This window comes from Hordeum vulgare, chromosome 7H (assembly GCF_904849725.1).
Source record: "Hordeum vulgare subsp. vulgare chromosome 7H, MorexV3_pseudomolecules_assembly, whole genome shotgun sequence".
Lineage (NCBI taxonomy): Eukaryota > Viridiplantae > Streptophyta > Magnoliopsida > Poales > Poaceae > Hordeum > Hordeum vulgare.
This window is the reverse complement of record NC_058524.1, coordinates 120,487,709-120,508,329: the sequence shown is the minus strand read 5'-3', so window position 1 is coordinate 120,508,329 and position 20,621 is coordinate 120,487,709. Positions and strand designations below refer to the sequence as shown.

Here is a 20,621-nt window from a genome sequence, read left to right as displayed (position 1 = left end):
AAAAGTATCTAGTAATCAAAACATATTCATGAATTTGAATAGCTTGTCCATCATCTTTTAGAAAATCTTCATAAAAGTTAATACACATCCATAAATAATGAACAAAACGAACTATCGCTTACATAAAGGTTTTATTAGGAGATCTATAAAGGTCATTTTATGATTTAATTTAGACCATTGCATATCAAAAAGTTGAGAGTTTGAAAAAAAGTAGGAAAAATGATAAACCATTTGTGAATTTAGAAATATACTTGAAAATTTATAAGAAGTTCATGAGTTCAGAAATTGCTCACACATTATAAAAAAAATCACAATTTCAAATATTTTTTCATGAAGTAAGAAATGTTCAAATTTTTTAAAATGATCTGGTATTCAAAGCATATTCAGGAATTTGAAAAACATCTCCATCTATTTTTAGAAAATGTTCGCAAAAATTGAAACACATCCGTAAATAATGAACAAAACTCAATGTCGCTTACATACAGGTTTTCTTACGAGATCTCTGGAGGTCGTTTTATGATTTTTTTAGTCGCTCGCATTAGGCAAAAAAAAGGTTTTCTTGTTTTGTACAACGCTGAGCCCAACCATATTGACACAACTTTTTATGGGTTAGTTTTGTACACAATTATGTTTATTCTCGTACCAGAATACTGGTTATGGTAAGCACCGCTACGCTAAGTTAAGTCGAAGCACATCATTCATCAGTATAGCTTAGGCAGGGTCCGTAAATACAGTTTGCTGAGCCACAAATTTTTTTTTTATGAAATCATACTTTTTTATATCTACCACACCTGCATAATCTAATAGTTTTTTCCCGTTGCAACGCATGCTAGTACTTTAAAAAAAGCTATACAGACTAAGATAATACACATGGCTCCAAACATCCTAAACATGATCGACCATAATCTTAGCCACCGGGGCACAAATACTGCCAAGCACGCAAACCAAACAGCAACTTGGAATGATTTTATTTACTTTACTCACCATTGGCATGGGTCTCACTCTCACTGACCTCCTGTACCATCTTTGCCAGGTTTTCAAACGAGGAACCACCCACTTCCATGGTCTTTCTAGAAGACACAGAGAGCTCACTAGCTCTAGCCGCGGCACGTCTCCCTTCCTCTCCGAAGATCAACTCCCTTGCCAACACCTGCACGTCTCCACTCACAACCAATCCACCGCCTTCCTTGTCCGCGTCTTCTTTCGGCCAAACCCGGAGCCCCATGTGGATCACGTCCACGACGAATTTCGCGTTGAGCTTCTGCTCGGCCGCCATTGGGAACGCCAGTATTGGCACGCCCATGGCGATACTCTCCAGCACAGAGTTCCATCCGCAGTGCGTGAAAAATCCTTTCACTGATTTGTGACTCAGCACGCCAAGCTGGTTGATGAAACCTTCCACCACCTTGCCCCTGTCTCCGAACCTGTCATCAAATCGGTAATCTGAACAGAGCCATTTGGACCGGACCACCCATAGGAAGTCTACACCGGAGTTGTCCAAGCCGACGGCGATCTCCTCCAGCTGTGCCCGGCTCAGCTCGGCCTGCGAGCCGAACGCGACGTAGAGAACCGGCCGATCCAGGGCGAGCCTCGAGTCCAGCCACTCTGAGATCTCAAGATCGTCCTTGGTCTGGACTGCCGGTTTGGACGCCGCAAGACAGAGCGGTCCGATTGGCCACATCTTGATGTCGAACTCCCGGTTCCACAGGTCGATGTAGACCGACTCCAGCTCGTGGAAGGAGTTGACGATGATTCCCCGGCTGGAGTACATGCTGATGCGGTTCTTGCAAATGAAATCCCAGTGCGGGCCAGAAGGCTCCGGGTCGTCGAAGGGCGGGTTGAGGTCGGCCTTCGTGAGGCGGAGGTTCGGTAAGCCGTGGACCAGGAACGGCTCGGACGGCGAGCTCACGTGTGCGTGCGGCCTGTGTTCCGTGACCGCCCGGCTGACGTACGTGGCGAAGCCGCCGAAGCCGAAAGTGACAAGCCGCGGCATGCCGAGCTCGTCGGCGATGTCCTTGGCCCACCGGAGGAAGCCGTCGTGGACGAGCAGATCCGGCCTGGGCTCGATCCTGGCCAAGGCGTCCGCGAACGCTGGCTGGAGAGCCGCCACCGCGGTGACGAAGTCGACGAGACGGGTCGATGATGGGAGCTCGTCCGTGCTCTGCGGGGCGTCCTGCTCGGAGGGGAACGGAAGCTCGACGACCGCGGCCTCGGCGCCGGCACCAGCGAGGCCCGCGCGGATGAAGGCCGCGTTGCGCGGGGTGGTGAAGAAGGTGACGGCCGAGGCGAGGCGGCGGCCAAGAAGGAGGCGCGCGAGGTGGAGGAGCGGCATGGCGTGGCCTTTCGCCATGAAGGGGAACATGGCCACGTGACGGAGCGGCGGTGAAGCAGCCATGGATAGTGCAGCTATTGCTTCTAGCTCTGTGTGTGCCAGTCTCGATATGCCTCTGTTCGTTAAATAAGACGGGAGAAACGACAAACGACAGTGAAACATCCACTGAGTACACTGATGGCAATGCTGACCGATCTTCAAACATTTAGAGAATATGTGCCGAGTATTCTTTAGTGGAGAATATTTTTCTTTTGAACTTTTAAGGGTTCCTCACCTTAAATATATTGATCAAAGCGGGCTAAAATCCTAAATAGTTACAACACAGATCACAAGAGAGGAAGAGAGACAACTAAGGCCTTGTTAGGTTAATCCACCTTCTAAGAGGATTGGAGAGGACTAGCAAAAGAGCCCGTGCGTTGCAACGGATAAGAAAAACACTCACTAATCTAACAATCATGGATCCATAGGCCCGTGTCCTTTGCTGGTTATTGTCATCGGGCCATTGTCAACGACATGGCCTAACTGCAGCTCGTTGGGAGGGTTGTTGTAGATGCTGCTGCAAGTTCCGGCTCTTTTGCTGCGGCGGGAGCCCGACGTGTCCCATCTATGACCATAATTCTTGTGTATTTGGTGCATGAAATATCTTCCAACTAAATCTATTTTCAGAAGACAGTTTTGAACTTTAATTTTTAGACACGACGCTAAATGTTACAATAATTTAGATGCATATATTTGCCGCACTTAATTCATCTCACAGAAACCCACCAATTTGCCAGAAAAATAATGCCAAGCCCAATAGTACTAAGCCATACCATTCAATTCGTGTTCTTGATCTCGCCCTGCTGACATCGTTGCTCACGCCGAGCTCGCCATAGTAGTCCCTCACCAATGGTCTCAAACAGTACTGCCCAGGTTACTTCACCAATGATGCACATGCACTCAAATAGAGAGAGAGACACTGGATCATTGTGTTCATAGATGAGTTCGATGAGTGGGAAACTGAACCCAACTGTAAAATAATGAAAATCTGAACTAAACTGACCCAAAAATAAATCTAAGCCTTTCTATGCATGGCAATGGAGATGAGTTGGATCAATCTGCAACTGAATTCAACTGAAAAATAATGAAAACCTGACCAAAACTGAACAAAAATCAAAATTGGAACAATGAAAATCTGAATTAACTGAACCAAAATCAAAATCTAAGCCTTTCGATGTGTGGCAATGGAGATGAGTTGGATCAATCTGCAACTAAATTCAATTGAAAATTAATGGAATCCGGAACAAAAGGGATTATCCTATACGGCTACATAATTTGGATCGTGAGTGGAGTTGTTCATACGCCTTGCAGACCGTGGCATTGTGCTGCTCTGTGCATACCATGGAGTTTCGGGTTGCTGCATGTGGATGAGCTAGGATTAGGCTGGCATAACAACCCTGGTCAAGCTGCTCCGTCCCGGATAGTAGATGTTGACGTGCACATCGTCCCATTGCAATTCGATCCAAATCAGACACGGATCTCGCACACGAGCACGATGCCGCCCATGGCCCGCTGCTCCCTGAAGCAAGATTTTGACACCTGGGGCCCTGCCTGCTCCAACCGCGCGTAAGCAGGCCAAGCGGACGCCCGCCCCCTCTCTCATCCTCTCTTCCTCTTCTCTCTCTAATCTCTCTCACACGTTTTCTTTAGTGAGCCCGTGAATGGAGGTCGTGGTCTGTCCGTCTCGACTCGTCCGCCACTGGATCCACGTCGAGCCGATTCAAACGCCCACAACCCCACCCCGCCTTGGAGCTCGCCACCTCTTCGTGGGCCTCGTTCTCATCCGCCGCCGCCGGATCCACACCGGAGCAGTTGAATCCGCCGACTCCTGCCTCACCTACCATCGGACATCGGAGCACTCGAATCCTCCGACTCCTGCCTCACCGACCATCGGGAAGCGAACCTTGGGGCTCGCCACCTCCGACCACCTCTTCGTGGGCCTCGTTCTCATTCGCTGCCGCCGGATCCACGCTGGTGCAGTCGAATCCTCTGGTCCCGATCCCCCGCCTGGTGACCCATCGCGACTCCCCTCCTGCTCCTCCTCTCATGGTTGTTGGGGACGGGAAGAAGAACACGGAGATGGCAGCGCGGTGCATCTCCATCGGCGCCTGGCCCGACGGTGGCGGTCGTCCGCGCCACGCCGGAGACGGTAGTGAGCAATCGGAATGGGAGAAGAGGATATGCGCGGTCGTGAACTGGGGAGAAGGGGGTTTGTGTAAAACTAAATCGTTTTTTCCACTTTAATTGGTAGTGCGGGTTGAATACAGAAAATGTCAGGGGCTTTTTTGCAAAACCACCACGACGGACGACAGAAACAATAGACGCTTTATTATTAGGGAGAGATTGGAGGGGAATTTGACTTGTTAGGGATTTAATTTCTTCAATCCCTGCAAAATCCCTTTCATTTCCCTGTCAACCGAACAAGGCGTAATGGGAGAGAGCACCAATCCAAGACTCCACATGGTGGCGGCGAGCAGTCCGCAGCCGCCCGCGCCACAACACCGTGTCTTCGTGGTAGCAGCTGCATAGACGGCCAGGGAAGAGGGCTGATGCTGGAAAACCACCGTTTTTCAATGTTTTCAAAGGTATAAACAACACATCGAAACAAACTCCAGTCCAGAATCTACGATAGGGCAGCCAAGTCTCCGACGAAGACGCCTTCCACGTCCACACCAACACTCCGCCGAAAGCCCTCCGTGAAAGGGCAGTCGGACAGCAAGTGATCCGTAGACTCCATCGATACCGGGCAGAGCGGACACCCGGCGTCCTCCGTTGCCAAAATGGATTTTCGGGCCAGAAAGTTCCGGGTGCGGTTGCGCCGTTGCACTAAGAGCCAGCAGTAGAACTTCACACGAGATGGGGCACGTGACCCCTGGATCACATCTGCATAGCACGTCTTCACTCCACCAAAATGCAACAACTTATATGTCAATCTCGAAAACAGTGTCGGGCCCGTCGGACCGGGGGTATCCAGGCTCGTCTGCCTGCACGCCCATGCATAACTCGTGCTAGGACCACCATGACCCTTTTTCGGACTTCGAGACCAAGACCCTCGCGAGGACCCCGCCTCGCGTGGAGAACCCCCGCGACAATGTCGGGCGCCACGTCAAGCCCCACCTCGCGAGGGGACCCCCGAGGCTGCCCTCTGGACTCTCGCGGGGTGGGCCGGCAGAAGACCACCCTCCAAAACTATTTCATCCACTATACTTTTTACTCGTGTAGAGGTCAATATGTTACCCCCATGGTGCGCCCCTCGCTTGTGGGCCCCCTATAGGCCTCCTTGTTGGAAATATGCCCTAGAGGCAATGATAAATAGTTATTATTATATTTCCTGGTTAAAGATAATCGTTTATTATCCATGCTATAATTGTATTGAATTAAAACATAGATACATGTGTGGATACATACACAAAACAATGTCCCTAGCAAGTCTCTAGTTGCCTAGCTAGTTGATCAAGGATAGTCAAGGTTTTCTGACTATGTGCAAAGTGTTGTTGCTTGATAACTAGATCACATCATTAGGAGAATCATGTGATGGACTAGACCCAAACTATGAACGTAGCATATTGATCGTGTCATTTTATTGCTATTATTTTCTGCGTGTCAAGTATTTGTTCTTATGACCATGAGATCATATAACTCACTGACACCGGAGGAATACCTTGTGTGCATCAAACGTCACAACATAACTGGGTGACTATAAAGGTGCTCTACAGGTATCTTCGAAGGTGTCCTTTGAGTTAGTATGGATCAAGACTGGGATTTGTCACTCCGTGTGACGGAGAGGTATCTCGGGGCCCACTCAGTAATACAACATCACACACAAGCCTTGCAAGCAATGTGACTAAGTGTAAGTCACGGGATCTTGTATTACGGAACGAGTAAAGAGACTTGCCGGTAATGAGATTGAAATAGGTATACGGACACCGACAATCGAATCTCGGGCAAGTAACATACCGAAAGACAAAGGGAATTGTCCGGAAACGAAGATTGATATATAGGATGGCTTCATTTGGTTACCGGAAGGTTTTCGGGCATTACCGGGAATGTACCGGGAGTGACGAATGGGTTCTGGAAGTTCACCGGGAGGGGGGCAACCCAACCGGGGGAAGCCCAATGGCCCTAGGGGTGGCGCACCAGCCCTTAGTGGGCTGGTGGGACAGCCCAAGAGGGCCTATGCGCCAAGTGAAGAAAACCAAAAACAAGTTGAGGTGGGAAGGAAGAGAAGGACTCCACTTTCCAATCCTAATTGGAGTAGGATTGGAGTAGGACTCCTCCTCTCGCTTGGCCGGCGCACCCTTGAGGGCTTGGACCTCAAGGCAAGCCTCCTCCCCCTCCCTCCTATATATAGTGGTGATTTAGGGCTGATTTGAGACAACTTTAGCCACGTGCAACTCAGATCTAGACACCATAATTTTACCTGTAGATCGTATTTCTGCGGAGCTCAGGCGGAGCCCTACAGGAGTAGATCCTCACCACCACTGGAGCGCCGTCACGCTGCCGGAGAACTCATCTACTTCTCCGTCTTGCTTGCTGGATCAAGAAGGCCGAGATCATCGTCGAGCTGTACGTGTGCTGAACGCGGAGGTGTCGTCCGTTCGGCACTAGATCGGAACGGATCGTGGGACGGATCACGGGACGGTTCGTGGGGCTGATCGAGGGACGTGCAGACGCTCCACTACATCAATCGTGTTTATAAATGCTTCCTGCTGTGCGATCTACAAGGGTACTTAGATCCAAATCTCCTCTCGTAGATGGACATCACCATGATAGGTCTTCGTGTGTGTAGGAATATTTTTGTTTCCCATGCAACATTCCCCAACAGTGGCATCATGATCTAGGTTCATGCGTAGATGTTATCTCGAGTAGAATACAAAGGGTTTTGTGGACGGTGATGTTCGATTTGCTGCCCTTCTTAGTCTTTTCTCGATTCAGCGGTATTGTTGGATTGAAGCGGCCCGGACCGACATTATCCGTACGCTTACGAAAGACTGGTTTCATTGATTGACATGCAACCTCGTTGCATAAAGATGACTAGCGGGTGTCGGTTTCTTCAACTTTAGTTGAATTGGTTTTGACCGAGGCGGTCCTTGGAGAGGTTAAATAGCAATTTGCACATCTCCGTTGTGGTTTTTGCGAAATTAAGATGTGATCATACTAGATACCCATAGCAGCCACGTAAAACATACAACAACAAATTAGAGGACTCATACGTCTCCAACATATCTATAATTTTTTATGGTTTCATGCTATTATCTTGTCAAACTTTGGATGTTTTGTATGCCTTTTATATCTTTTTTGGGACTAACTTATTAACTCAGTGCCAAGTGCCAGTTCCTGTTTTTTCCGTGTTTTTGACCCTTTTCAGAGGAGAATATTAAACAGAGTCCAAACGGAATAAAACCTCCGAAAAGATTTTTTCTGGAACAGAAGATACGCACGGAGCGTGAGAACCAAGGCAGAGGGCACCAGGGGAGGCCACAAGCCCCTAGGCGCGGTCAGGGGGGCCTGCGCCTAGCAGGCTTGTGGGCCCCCTGTGGCTCCTCTGCCCTACTTCCTCCGCCTATAAATCATGGGAGAGATCCACGAAAATACTTTTCCGCCGCCGCAAGCTTTCGTCTACGCAAGATCCCATCTGGGGCACGTTCTGGTTCCCTACCGGAGGGGGGGATTCAGATACGGAGGGCTTCTTCATCAACACCATTGCCTCTCCGATGATGCGTGAGTAGTTCACCATAGACCTTCGGGTCCATAGCTAGTAGCTAGATGGCTTCTTCTCTCTCTTGGATCTTCAATACAAAGTTCTCCATGATCTTCATGGAGATCTATCCGATGTAATCTTCTTTTGTGGTGTGTTTGTCGAGATCTCATGAATTGTGGATTTATGATCAGATTATCTATGAATCTTATTTGAGTTTCTTCTGATCTCTTATATGCATGATTTCATATCCTTGTATTTCTCTTCGAGTTGTGTGTTGTGTTTGGCCAACTTGATCTATGATTCTTGCAATGGGAGAAGTGCTTGGTTTTGGGTTCATACCGTGCGGTGACCTCACCCAGTGACAGAAGGGGTAGCAAGGCACGCATCGTGTTGTTGCCATCAAGGGTAAAAAGATGGGATTTATATCTATTGCATGAATTTATCCCTCTACATTATGTCATCTTGCTTAAGGTGTTACTCTGTTTGTCATGAACTCAATACAGTAGATGCATGCTGGATAGCGGTCGATGTTTGGAGTAATAGTAGTAGATGCAGAAAGTATCGGTCTACTTGTCTCGGACGTGACGCATATATGTATGATCATTGCCTTAGATATCGTCATGACTTTGCGCGGTTCTATCAATTGCTCGACAGTAATTCGTTCACCCACCGTAATATTTGCTACTTTGAGAGAAGCCTCTAGTGAACACTATGGCCCCCGGGTCTACTTCACATCATATTTTCAGCCCTACACTTTTACTTTGTTGCACTTTCCGCCTTCAGATCTCACCTTGCAATCAATCGTGAAGGGATTGACAACCCCTTTGTAGCGTTGGGGTGCAAGTTTGTTGTTTTTGCGCAGGTACATTGGTGCCTCATCTTGATACTCCTACTGGATTGATACCTTGGTTCTCAAACTGAGGGAAATACTTACTGCTACTATGCTGCATCACCCTTTCCTCTTCAAGGGAAAAAAACAATGCAAGCTCAAGAGATAGCAAGAAGAATTTCTGGCACCGTTGCCGGGGAGGATCAAGTCAAGAAGTACTCCCGTCAACGTGCCAATTTCTAGCGCCGTTGCCGGGGACTATCAAGTCAAGAATAGTCTTCCTCCAACGTGTCAATTTCTGGCACCGGGGACTGTTCTAAGTGAAGCTTATCCAAGTAACTCTCGCAAACTCATCTCTTGCATTTACCTTTTTTTCCTCTCGTTTTCCTCTCCACCACTTCTGAAAAAAAAATTACAATTTTTTTGCCTTTTTCGTTCGCCCTTTCTTTCGCTTGCTTTCTGTTTGCTTGTGTTGCCATGTGCCTTCAATATGCTTGCATCTTCGCTTGCTGAAAACCTATTGATATGGATCCTCATCCACTTGCTAATCTCTTTAAGAGATCCAATTATGTTGATCCAATTGCTAGTGAGTTGAGTGCACTTGACTTTCTCTATGGAGTTTTGCTTGAGATGCGTGAATCTAAAAATCGTGATGAAGAAATTTATGAAGTGATTCACGAGGGCTCCTTGAATGAAAAGAATGATTGCAATGGTTTCACTATAAATCCTATTAGTGTCAATCATGCTAAAAATATGCAAAACCCTAAGCTTGGGGATGCTAGTTTTGCTATGTCCACTACTTGTTGCAATGATCATGATTGGGGTAATGATTTTTCTTATGATCTTGAAAATTTGTTTAAGCCTCATGATGAATATGATATTTGCAATAATATTGAAAGTGGGTTTGGAGAAGTCATGACTTTAGTTGATGATAATCCCACTATTTTTGAAGAGCGTCAACTTTGCATGCATGTGGATCATGAAAAGAATATCCTTTGTGATAGCTATTTTGTTGAATTTGATTATGATCCCACATGTAATTGCTATGAGAGAGGAAAATATTGTGGTAGAAACTTTCATGTTACCAAATTACCTCTCGTTATGTGCAGATTGCTATTGTCTCTTTCTTCTTCCTTGCATATGGCAACTACTGGTTGTCTTGACAATATGTTTTCCTATAAAATGCCTATGCATAGGAAGTATGTTAGACTTAGATATGATTTTCACATGCTTTATGATACTCTTGTTGTGCTTCAATTCTTGTCTTTTATGTGAGCATCATTGAATTATCAAAGCCTAGATAAAAGGCTTTAAAGAAAAGCGCTTGTTGGGAGGCAACCCAATGAATTTATCTTTGCTTTTTTGCTTTCTTTTTTGTTGCGTCCACACCATCATAATTCTGTTATGATTGTGTTTTTTGTGTTTCTTTTTGTGTTTGAGCCAAGTAAAACCTTTATGACTAGTTTGGTGATGGTTGTTTGATCCTGCTGGAAAAAGGCAGAAACTTTTCGCTCATGAAATTATTTTTCATTTTTATCCAGAAAGAGCTTTTGAGTTGATTCTTTTTATGCTGGTTTATATGCCAATTTCCCAAAATTTCGTAATTGTTCAAAAAAATTGAGATACCATAAGTATACGAAGTATACAGATTCCTACACACTAGTCTGTTTTTCGCAGATTCTGTTTTTGTTGTGTTGATTGCTTATTTTGTTGAAACTATGGATAGTATCGGGGGGTACTACCATGGAAAAGTGATAATACAGTAATCTAACACCAATATAAATAGAAATCAAGTTTGCTACAGTACCTAAAGAGGTGGTAGTTTGTTTTCTTGTGCTAATGATATCACGAGTTTCTGTTTAAGTTTTGTGTTGTGAAGTTTTCAAGTTTTGGGTGATGTTCTCATGGACAAAGGTATAAAGAGTGGAAATAGCTCAAGCTTGGGGATGCCAAAGGCATCCCAAGCCAAATTCAAGGACACCAAAAAGCCTAGGCTTGGGGATGCCCCGGGAAGGCATCCCCTCTTTCGTCTTCAATCCATCGGTAACATTACTTGGAGCTATATTTTTATTCACCACATGATATGTGTTTTGCTTGGAGCGTCGTGTATTATAGGAGTATTTTCTTTTTGTTGTGTCACGATCATCCTTGCTGCACACCTTTTGATAGATACATGCACTCATCGTGAATTTGCTAGAATACTCATTGAGCTTTGCTTATATCTTTTGAGTTAGGCTATTTAGCTCACATGTGCTTCACTTATATCTTTTGAGCTAGATAAATTTGCTCTAAGTGCTTCACTTAGATCTTTTAGAGCACGGCGGTGTCATATTTTGGAGAAATAAGAACTCTCGATCTTCACTTATATCTTTTTGAGAGTGCTCTCTCTGAGTAACTTGGTAGTTGGCTTGTTCTATCAAAGTAGTCCCAAAGGTTATAGGCACCCAAAGAGGATACAACAAAACTTCCAATTTCTTGTGCATTGATTAGAAAGAGAAGTTTGATTCCTCTCAAATAGTTTTGAGACATGGATTTGGTAATATTAATAGTTATGTTAGTAGGGTGTTGTGAATCTAGAAATACTTGTGTTGAAGTTAGTGATTCCTGTAACATGCACGTATGGTGAACTGCTATGTTAGGAAGTCGAAGCATAATTGATTTATTGATTGTCATCCTTTGTGTTGCGGTCGGGATCGCGCGATGGTTAACACCTACCAGCCCTTCCCCTAGGAGTATGCGTTTAGCACTTTGTTTTGATTACTAATGAAAACTTTGGCAATAAGTATGTGAGTTCTTCACGACTAATGTGAGTCCATCGTATAGATGCACTTTCACCTTCCACCATTGCTACCCTCTCTAGTGTCGTGCAACTTTCGCCGATACACAAAGCCACCATAGATCTTCCTCAAAACAGCCACCATACCTACCTATTATGGCATTTTCTAGCCATTCCGAGATATATTTCCATGCAACTCCCACTGTTTTCTCTCATGACATATGCCGTCACCTTCATATTACCATTGCATGATCCTAAGATAGCTAGCGAGATGTTTCAATGTCATACGCCAAGCTAGATCGTTGCACATCCCAGTACACTGCCGGAGGCATTTCCTATAGATTCATCATCATTCTAAGCATTGAGCTTTGAGTAAATAAAAGTGTGATGATCATCATTATTAGAGCATTGTCCGATTTGAGGAAATAAAAAAAAGAGGCCAAAGTTGCCCACAAAAAAAAGAGAGAGATAGGGAAAGAGGCCAAAGTGCCCAAACAAAAAAAGAGAAAAAGAGAGAAGGGACAATGCTACTATCTTTTTCCACACTTGTGCTTCATAATAGCACCATGTTCTTCATGATTGAGAGTCTCTTGTTTTGTCACCACCATATGCTAGTGGGAATCTTCATTATATAACTTGGCTTGTATATTCCAATGATGGGCTTCCTCAAAATTGCCCCAGGTCTTCGTGATGAAGCAAGTTGGATGCACACCCACTAGCTCACCTTTTGAGCTTTCACATACTTATAGCTCTAAGTGCATCCATTGCATGGTAATCCCTACTCTTTCACATTGATATCTATTGATGGGCATCTCCATAGCCCTTTGATACACCGAGTCGATGTTACCATCTCCTCCTTTTTGTCTCACAACCTCCACCACACTCTATTCCACCTATAGTGCTATATCCATGGCTCGCGCTCATGTATTGCGTGAGAGTTGAAAAAGGTTTGAGAAAGTAAGAGTGCGAAAACAATTACTTGGCCAATACCGGGGTTGTGCATGATTTAAATTAGTTGTGTGGGGATGATGGAGCATAGCCAGACTATATGATTTTGTAGGGCTAATTTTCTTTGGCCTTGTTATTTCGAAAGTTCATGATTACCTTGCTAGTTTGCTTGAAGTATTATTGTTTTCATGTCAATAGCAAACTATTGTTTTGAATCTTACGGATCTGAACATTCATGTCACATGAAAGAAGTTACAAAGGACAAATATGCTAGGTAGCATTCCACATCAAAAATTCAGTCTTTATCACTTCCCTACTCGAGGACGAGCAGGAGTTAAGCTTGGGGATGCTTGATACGTCTCCAACGTATCTATAATTTTTGATGGTTCCATGCTATTATCTTGTCAAACTTTGGATGTTTTGTATGCCTTTTATATATTTTTTAGGACTAACTTATTAACTCAGTGCCAAGTGCCACTTCCTGTTTTTTCCGTGTTTTTGACCCTTTTCAGAGGAGAATATTAAACGGAGTCCAAACAAAATAAAACCCCCGAAAAGATTTTTTCCCTGAACAGAAGATACGCATGGAGTGTGAAAACCAAGGCAAAGGGCACCACTGGAGGCCACAACCCCCTAGGCGTGGCCAGGGGGCCCGCGACTAGCAGGCTTGTGGGCCCCCTGTGGCTCCTCTGTCCTACTTCTTCCACCTATTGGCTCCTCTGCCTTACTTCTTCCACCTAATCCCAAAAAAAATCTAAAACCACGGGAGAGATCCATGAAAATACTTTTCCGCCGCTGCAAGCTTCTGTCTCCGCAAGATCCCATATTGGGCACGTTCTGGTGCCCCGCCGGAGGGGGGATTCGGATACGGAGGGCTTCTTCATCAACACCATTGCCTCTCCAATGATGCGTGAGTAGTTCACCATAGACCCTCGGGTCCATAGCTAGTAGCCAGATGGCTTCTTCTCTCTCTCGAATCATCAATACAAAGTTCTCCATGATCTTCATGGAGATCTATCCGATGTAATCTTCCTTTGCCGTGTGCTTGTCGAGATCCAATGAATTGTGGATTTATGATCAAATTATCTATGTATCTTATTTGAGTTTCTTTTGATCTCTTATATGCATGATTCCATATCCTTGTAATTCTCTTCGAGTTGTGGGTTTTGTTTTGCCAACTTGATCTATGATTCTTGCAATGGGAGAAGTGCTTGGTTTTGGGTTCATACCGTGTGGTGGCCTCACCCAGTGACAGAAGGGGTAGCGAGGCACGCATCGTGTTGTTTCCATCAAGGGTAAAAAGATGGGGTTTATATATATTGCATGAATTTATCCATCTACATTATGTCATCTTGCTTAAGGCGTTACTCTGTTTGTCATTAAGTCAATACACTAGATGCATGCTGGATAGCGGTCGATGTGTGGAGTAATAGTAGTAGATGCAGAAAGTATCGGTCTACTTGTCTCGGACGTGATGCCTATATGTATGATCATTGCCTTAGATATCGTTATGACTTTGCGCGGTTCTATCAATTGCTCGACAGTAATTCGTTCACCCACCGTAATATTTGTTACTTTGAGAGAAGCCTCTAGTGAACACTATGGCCCCCGGGTCTACTTCACATCATATTTTCATCCCTACCATTTTACTTTGTTGCACTTTCCGCCTTCAGATCTCACCTTGCAATCAATCGTGAAGGGATTGACAACCCCTTTGTAGCGTTGGGTGCAAGTTTGTTGTTTTTGCGCAGGTACATTGGTGCCTCATCTTGATACTCCTACTGGACTGATACCTTGGTTCTCAAACTGAGGGAAATACTTACTGCTACTGTGCTGCATCACCCTTTCCTCTTCAAGGGAAAAAACCAACGCAAGCTCAAGATGTAGCAAGGACGTCCAACTTGTTTTTGTAGGGTATGCTTGTGATTTGATATGGCCAACGACGTGATGTGATATATTGGATGTATGAGATGATCATGTTGTAATAGTTAATATCAATTGCACATCGATGGTATGGTAACCGGCAGGAGCCATAGGGTTGTCTTTAAACTAACGTTTGTGTTTCCACATGCGTTTACTATATTGCTAGGACGTAGCTTTAATAGTAATAGCATAAGTAGCACAATAACCCCGATGGCGACACGTTGATGGAGATCATGATGATGGAGACCATGGTGTGGCGTCGGTGACAAGAAGATAGTGCCGGTGCTTTGGTGATGGAGATCAAGAAGCACATGATGATGGCCATATCATGTCACTTATGAATTGTATGTGATGTTAATCCTTTTATGCACCTTATTTTGCTTAGAACGACGGTAGCATTATAAGGTGATCTCTCAACAAAATTTCAAGACGAAATTGTGTTCTCCCCGACTGTGCACCGTTGCTACAGTTCGTCGTTTTGAGACACCACGTGATGATCGGGTGTGATAGACTCAACATTCACATACAACAGGTGCAAAACAGTTGCACACGCGGAACACTCGGGTTAAGCTTGACAAGCCTAGCATGTGCAGACATGGCCTCGGAACACATGAGACCGAAAGGTTGAGCATGAATCGTATAGTTGATATGATTAGCATAGAGATGCTTACCACTGAAACTATTCTCAACTCACGTGATGATCGGACTTGAGTTAGTGAATTTGGATCATGTACCACTCAAATGACTAGAGAGAAGTACTTTTTGAGTGGGAGTTTAGCAAATAATTTGATTAGTTAAACTCTAATTATCTTGAACGTAGTCTAAGTCCACTTTGAAATATTTGTGTTGTAGATCAATGGCTCGCGCGATAGTCATCCTGAATTTTAATACGTTCCTAGAGAAAGCTAAGTTCAAAGATGATGGAAGCAACTTTGTGGACTGGGCTCGTAATCTTAAGTTGCTCCTGCAAGCTGGGAAGAAGGATTATGTCCTTAATGCTGTGCTCTGAGATGAACCACCCGCTACGGCTGACCAAGATGTTAAGAACGCTTGGTTAACACGTAAGGAGGACTACTCAGTAGTGTAATGTGCAGTCTTGTATGGCTTAGAGCAGGACTTCAACGTCGCTTTGAGCGTCATGGAGCATTTGAGATGTTCCACGAGTTGAAGTTTATCTTTCAGAAGAATGCCCGGATTGGGAGGTATGAGACCTCCGATAAATTCTATGCTTGCAAGATGGAGGTGAATTCGTCTATTAGTGAACATGCGCTCAAAATGTGTGGGTACTCAAACCGTCTAGCTGAGCTAGAGATTGAACTCCCGCAAGAGGCTATCGCTGACATAATTCTTCAATCACTGCCACCAAGCTACAAGAGCTTTGTGTTGAACTATAACATGCAAGGGATGAACAAGTCACCCATCGAGTTATTTGCGATGCTGAAAGTCGTAGAGTCATAACTCCATAAAGAGCATCAAGTGTTGATGGTGAATAAGACCACTAGTTTCAAGAGAAACGACAAATGAAAGAAGGGTAATTCAAAGAAGCGCGGCAACCCTGTTGCCAATCCGATGAAGAAACCCAAAGCTGGACCTAATCCTGAAACAGAGTGTTATTATTGCTAGGGTCTGGGTCACTGGAAGCGCAACTGCCCCAAGTATCTGGCTGATAAGAAGGCGGCCAAGGAAAAATCAGGTATATTCGATATACATGTTATTGATGTGTACTTAACCAGCTCTCGTAGTAGTTCCTGGGTATTCGATACCGGTTCTGTTGCTCATATTTGCAACTTGAAACAGGAACTGCGGAATAAGCGAAGGCTGGCGAAGGATGAAGTGACGATGCACGTGGGAAATGGTTCCAAGGTTGATGCAATCGTTGTCGGCACAGTTTCACTTCAGTTCCATCAGGATTAGTTATGAACTTAAATAATTGTTATTTAGTGCCTGCATTAACCATGAACATTATATCTCGATCTTGTTCATTGCGAGACGGTTACTCGTTTAAGTGAGAGAATAATGGTTGTTCTATTTCTACGAGTAATATCTTTTATGGTCATGCACCCAATGTGAGAGGATTGTTCATATTGAATCTTGATAGCGATGATACACATATACATAACATTGAGACCAAAAGAGTTAGAGTTAACAATGATAGCGCCATGTTTTTATGGCACTGCCGCTTAGGTCATATTGGTGTAAAGCGCATGAAGAAACCCCATTCCGATGGACTTTTGGAGTCACTAGACTTTGATTCACTTGACACGTGTGAACCATGCCTCATGGGCAAGATGACTAAGACCCCGTTCTCCGGAACAATGGAGCGTGCAAGTGACTTGTTGGAAATAATACATACTGATGTGTGCGGTCCGATGAGTGTGGAGGCGTGCAGCGGATATCGTTATTTTCTCACCTTCACTGACGATTTGAGTAGATATGGTTATGTCTACTTGATGAAGCACAAGTCTAAAACGTTTGAGAAGTTCAAGCAATTTCAGAGTGAAGTTGAAAATCATCATAACAAGAAGATCAAGTTCCTACGGTTTGATCGTTTGGGTGAATATATGAGTTTCGAGTTTGGTGCTCACTTAAGACAATGTGGAATTGTTTCACAGTTGACAGCGCCTAGAACACCACAGTGTAATGGTGTGTCCGAACGTCGTAATCGTACTTTATTAGAGATGGTGTGATCTATGATGTCTCTTACCGATTTGTCGTTATCATTTTGGGGTTATGCATTAGAGACAACTGCATTCACTTTAAATTGGGCACCATAAAAATCCGTTGAGACGACACCATACGAACCGTGGTATGGCAAAAGACCAAAATTGTCGTTTCTTAAAGTTTGGGGATGTGATGTCAAGAAGCTTCAGCCTGAAAAGCTGGACTTGTGGCAAATGGTTTATAAAGCTCGACTTGTGGCAAAGGGTTTTTCACAAGTTCAAGGAGTTGACTACGATGAGACTTTCTCACCGGTAGCGATGCTTAAGTCTGTCCGAATCATGTTAGCAATAGCTGCCTTTTACGATTATGAAATCTCGCAGATGGATGTCAAAACGGCATTCCTTAACGATTTTCTTAAGGAAGAGTTGTATATGATGCAACCCGAAGGTTTTGTTGATCCAAAGAATGCTAACAAAGTATGCAAGCTCCAGCGATCCATTTATGGACTCGTGTAAGCATCTCGGAGTTGGAATAAGCGCTTTGATGAGGTGATCAAAGCATTTGGGTTTATACAAGTGGTTGGAGAATCTTGTATTTACAAGAAAGTGAGTGGGAGCTCTGTGGCGTTTCTAATGTTATATGTGGATGACATAGTGCTGATTGGAAGCAATGTAGAGCTTTTGGAGAGCATAAAGGATTACTTGAATAAAAGTTTCTCTATGAAGGACCTAGGAGAAGGTGCTTACATTCTAGGCATTAAGATCTATAGGGATAGATCGAGACGCCTGATAGGACTTTCACAAAGCACATGCCTTGATAAAGTTTTGAAGAAGTTCAAAATGGATCAGTCCAAGAAAGGGTTCTTGCCAGTATTAAAAGGTATAAAAGTGAGTAAGACTCAGTTCCCAGCAATTACAGAAGATAGAGAACAAATGAGTTTCGTCCCCTATGCTTCAGCCGTAGGTTCTATCATGTATGCAATGTTCTGCACGAGACCAGACGTCAGCTTGGCCATAAGTATGGCAGGCAGGTTTCAGAGTAATCCAGGAGTGGATCACTGGACGGCGGTCAAGAATATTCTGAAGTACCTGAAAAGGACTAAGGAAATGTTTATCGTTTATGGAGGTGACAAAGAGCTCGTCGTAAAAGGTTACGTCGACACAAGTTTTGACACCGACCCTAATGACTCCAAGTCACAAACCGGATACGTATTTATTCTTAATGGGGTGTAGTAAGCTGGTGCAGTTCCAAGCAGAGCGTCGTGGCAGATTCTACATGTGAAGTGGAGTGCATGGCTGCCTCAGAGGCAGCAAAGGAGGGTGTCTGGATGAAGCAGTTCATGACAGATCTTGGAGTTGTGCCGAGCGCACTAGATCCATTAACTCTGTTATGTGACAACATTGGTTCCATTGCCTTGGCAAAGGAACCAAGGTTTCACAAGAATACTAGACACATCAAATGACGCTTCAACATCATCCGCGACTACGTCGAAGGAGAGGACTTGAATATTTGCAAAGTGCACACGGATCTGAATGTAGCAGACCCACTGACTAAACCTCTTCCACGGGAAAAACATGATCAACACCAGAACAATGTTTGATTTTTTACAATGTAAATCACATGGTGATGTGAGGACTAGATTATTAACTCTAGTGCAAGTGGGACACTATTGGAAATATGCCCTAGAGGCAATGATAAATAGTTATGATTATATTTCCTATTTAAAGATAATCGTTTATTATCGATGCTATAATTGTATTGAATGAAAACATAGATACATGTGTGGATACATAGACAAAATAATGTCCCTAGCAAGCCTCTAGTTGGCTAGCCAGTTGATCAAGGATAGTCAAAGTTGTTTTCTGACCATGTGCAAAGTGTTGTTGCTTGATAACTAGATCACATCATTAGGAGAATCATCTGATGGACTAGAGCCAAACTATGAACGTAGCATATTGATCGTGTCTTTTTATTGCTATTGTTTTCTGTGTGTCAAGTATTTGTTCCTATGACCATGAGATCATATAACTCACTGGCACCGGAGGAATACCTTGTGTACATCAAACATCACAACGTAACTGGGTGACTATAAATGTGCTCTACAGGTATCTCCGAAGGTGTCCGTTGAGTTAGTATGGATCAAGACTCGGATTTGTCACTCCGTGTGACGGAGAGGTATCTCGGGGCCCACTCAGTAATACAACATCACACACAAGCCTTGCAAGCAATGTGACAAAGTGTACGTCACGGGATCTTGTATTATGGAACAAGTAAAGAGACTTGTCGGTAACGAGATTGAAATAGGTATACGGATACCGACGATCAAATCTCGGGCAAGTAACATACCGAAGGACAAAGGGAATGACATACGGGATTATATGAATCCTTGACACTAAGGTTCAACCGATGAGATCTTCGGAGAATATGTAGGATCCAATATGGGCATCCGGGTACCGCTATTGGATATTGACTGAGGAGTGCCTCGGAGCATGTCTACATAGTTCTCGAACCCGCAGGGTCTGCACACTTCAGGTTCGACGATGTTTTAGTATAGTTGAGTGATATGTGTGGTTACCGAATGTGTTCGGAGTCCCGGATGAGATCACAGAAGTCACGAGGGTTTCCGAAATGGTCCGAAAAGGAAGATTGATATATAGGATGGCTTCATTTGGTTACCGGAAGGTTTTCGGACATTATCGGGAATGTACCGGGCGTGACGAATGGGTTCCAGAAGTTCACTAGGAGGGGGGCAACACACCCGGGGGAATCCCAATGGCCCTAGGGGTGGCGCACCAGCCCTTAGTGGGCTGATGGGACAGCCCAAGAGGGCCTATGCGCCAAGTGAAGAAAACCAAAAAAAAGGGAGGTGGGAAGGAAGAGAAGGAATCCACGTTCCAATCCTAATTGGAGTAGGATTGGAGTAGGACTCGTCCTCTCCCTTGGCCGGCGCACGCTTGAGGGCTTGGCCCTCAAGTCAAGCCTCCTCCCCCTCCCTCCTATATATAGTGGTGATTTAGGGCCGATTTGAGACAACATTTGCCACTTGCAACTCAGATCTAGACACCATAGTTTTACCTCTAGATCGTATGTCAGCGGAGCTCGGGCGGAACCCTGCAGGAGTAGATCCTCTCCACCACCGGAGCACCGTCACGCTGCCGGAGAACTCATCTACTTCTCCGTCTTGCTTGCTGGATCAAGAAGGCCGAGATCATCATTGAGATGTACGTGTGCTGAACGTGGAGGTGCCGTCCGTTCGGCACTAGATCGGAACGGATCGTGGGACGGATCGCGGGACGGTTCGTCGGGCTGATCGAGGGACGTGAAGACATTCCACTACATCAACCGCGTTTCTTAACGCTTCCTGCTGTGCAATCTACAAGGGTACGTAGATCCAAATCTCCTCTCGTAGATG

General features: G+C 44.8%; 1 protein-coding gene across 1 annotated transcript; it reads right to left on the bottom strand.

The window, feature by feature from the left end:
• Window positions 1-947: 947 nt before the first annotated feature.
• LOC123410270 (UDP-glycosyltransferase 90A1-like) lies at window positions 948-2,411 on the bottom strand. Its single transcript, XM_045103179.1, has one exon. It carries the CDS (start codon window positions 2,393-2,395, stop codon window positions 977-979), a length of 1,419 nt encoding a protein of 472 aa, XP_044959114.1. The 5' UTR covers window positions 2,396-2,411; the 3' UTR covers window positions 948-976.
• Window positions 2,412-20,621: the final 18,210 nt, after the last annotated feature.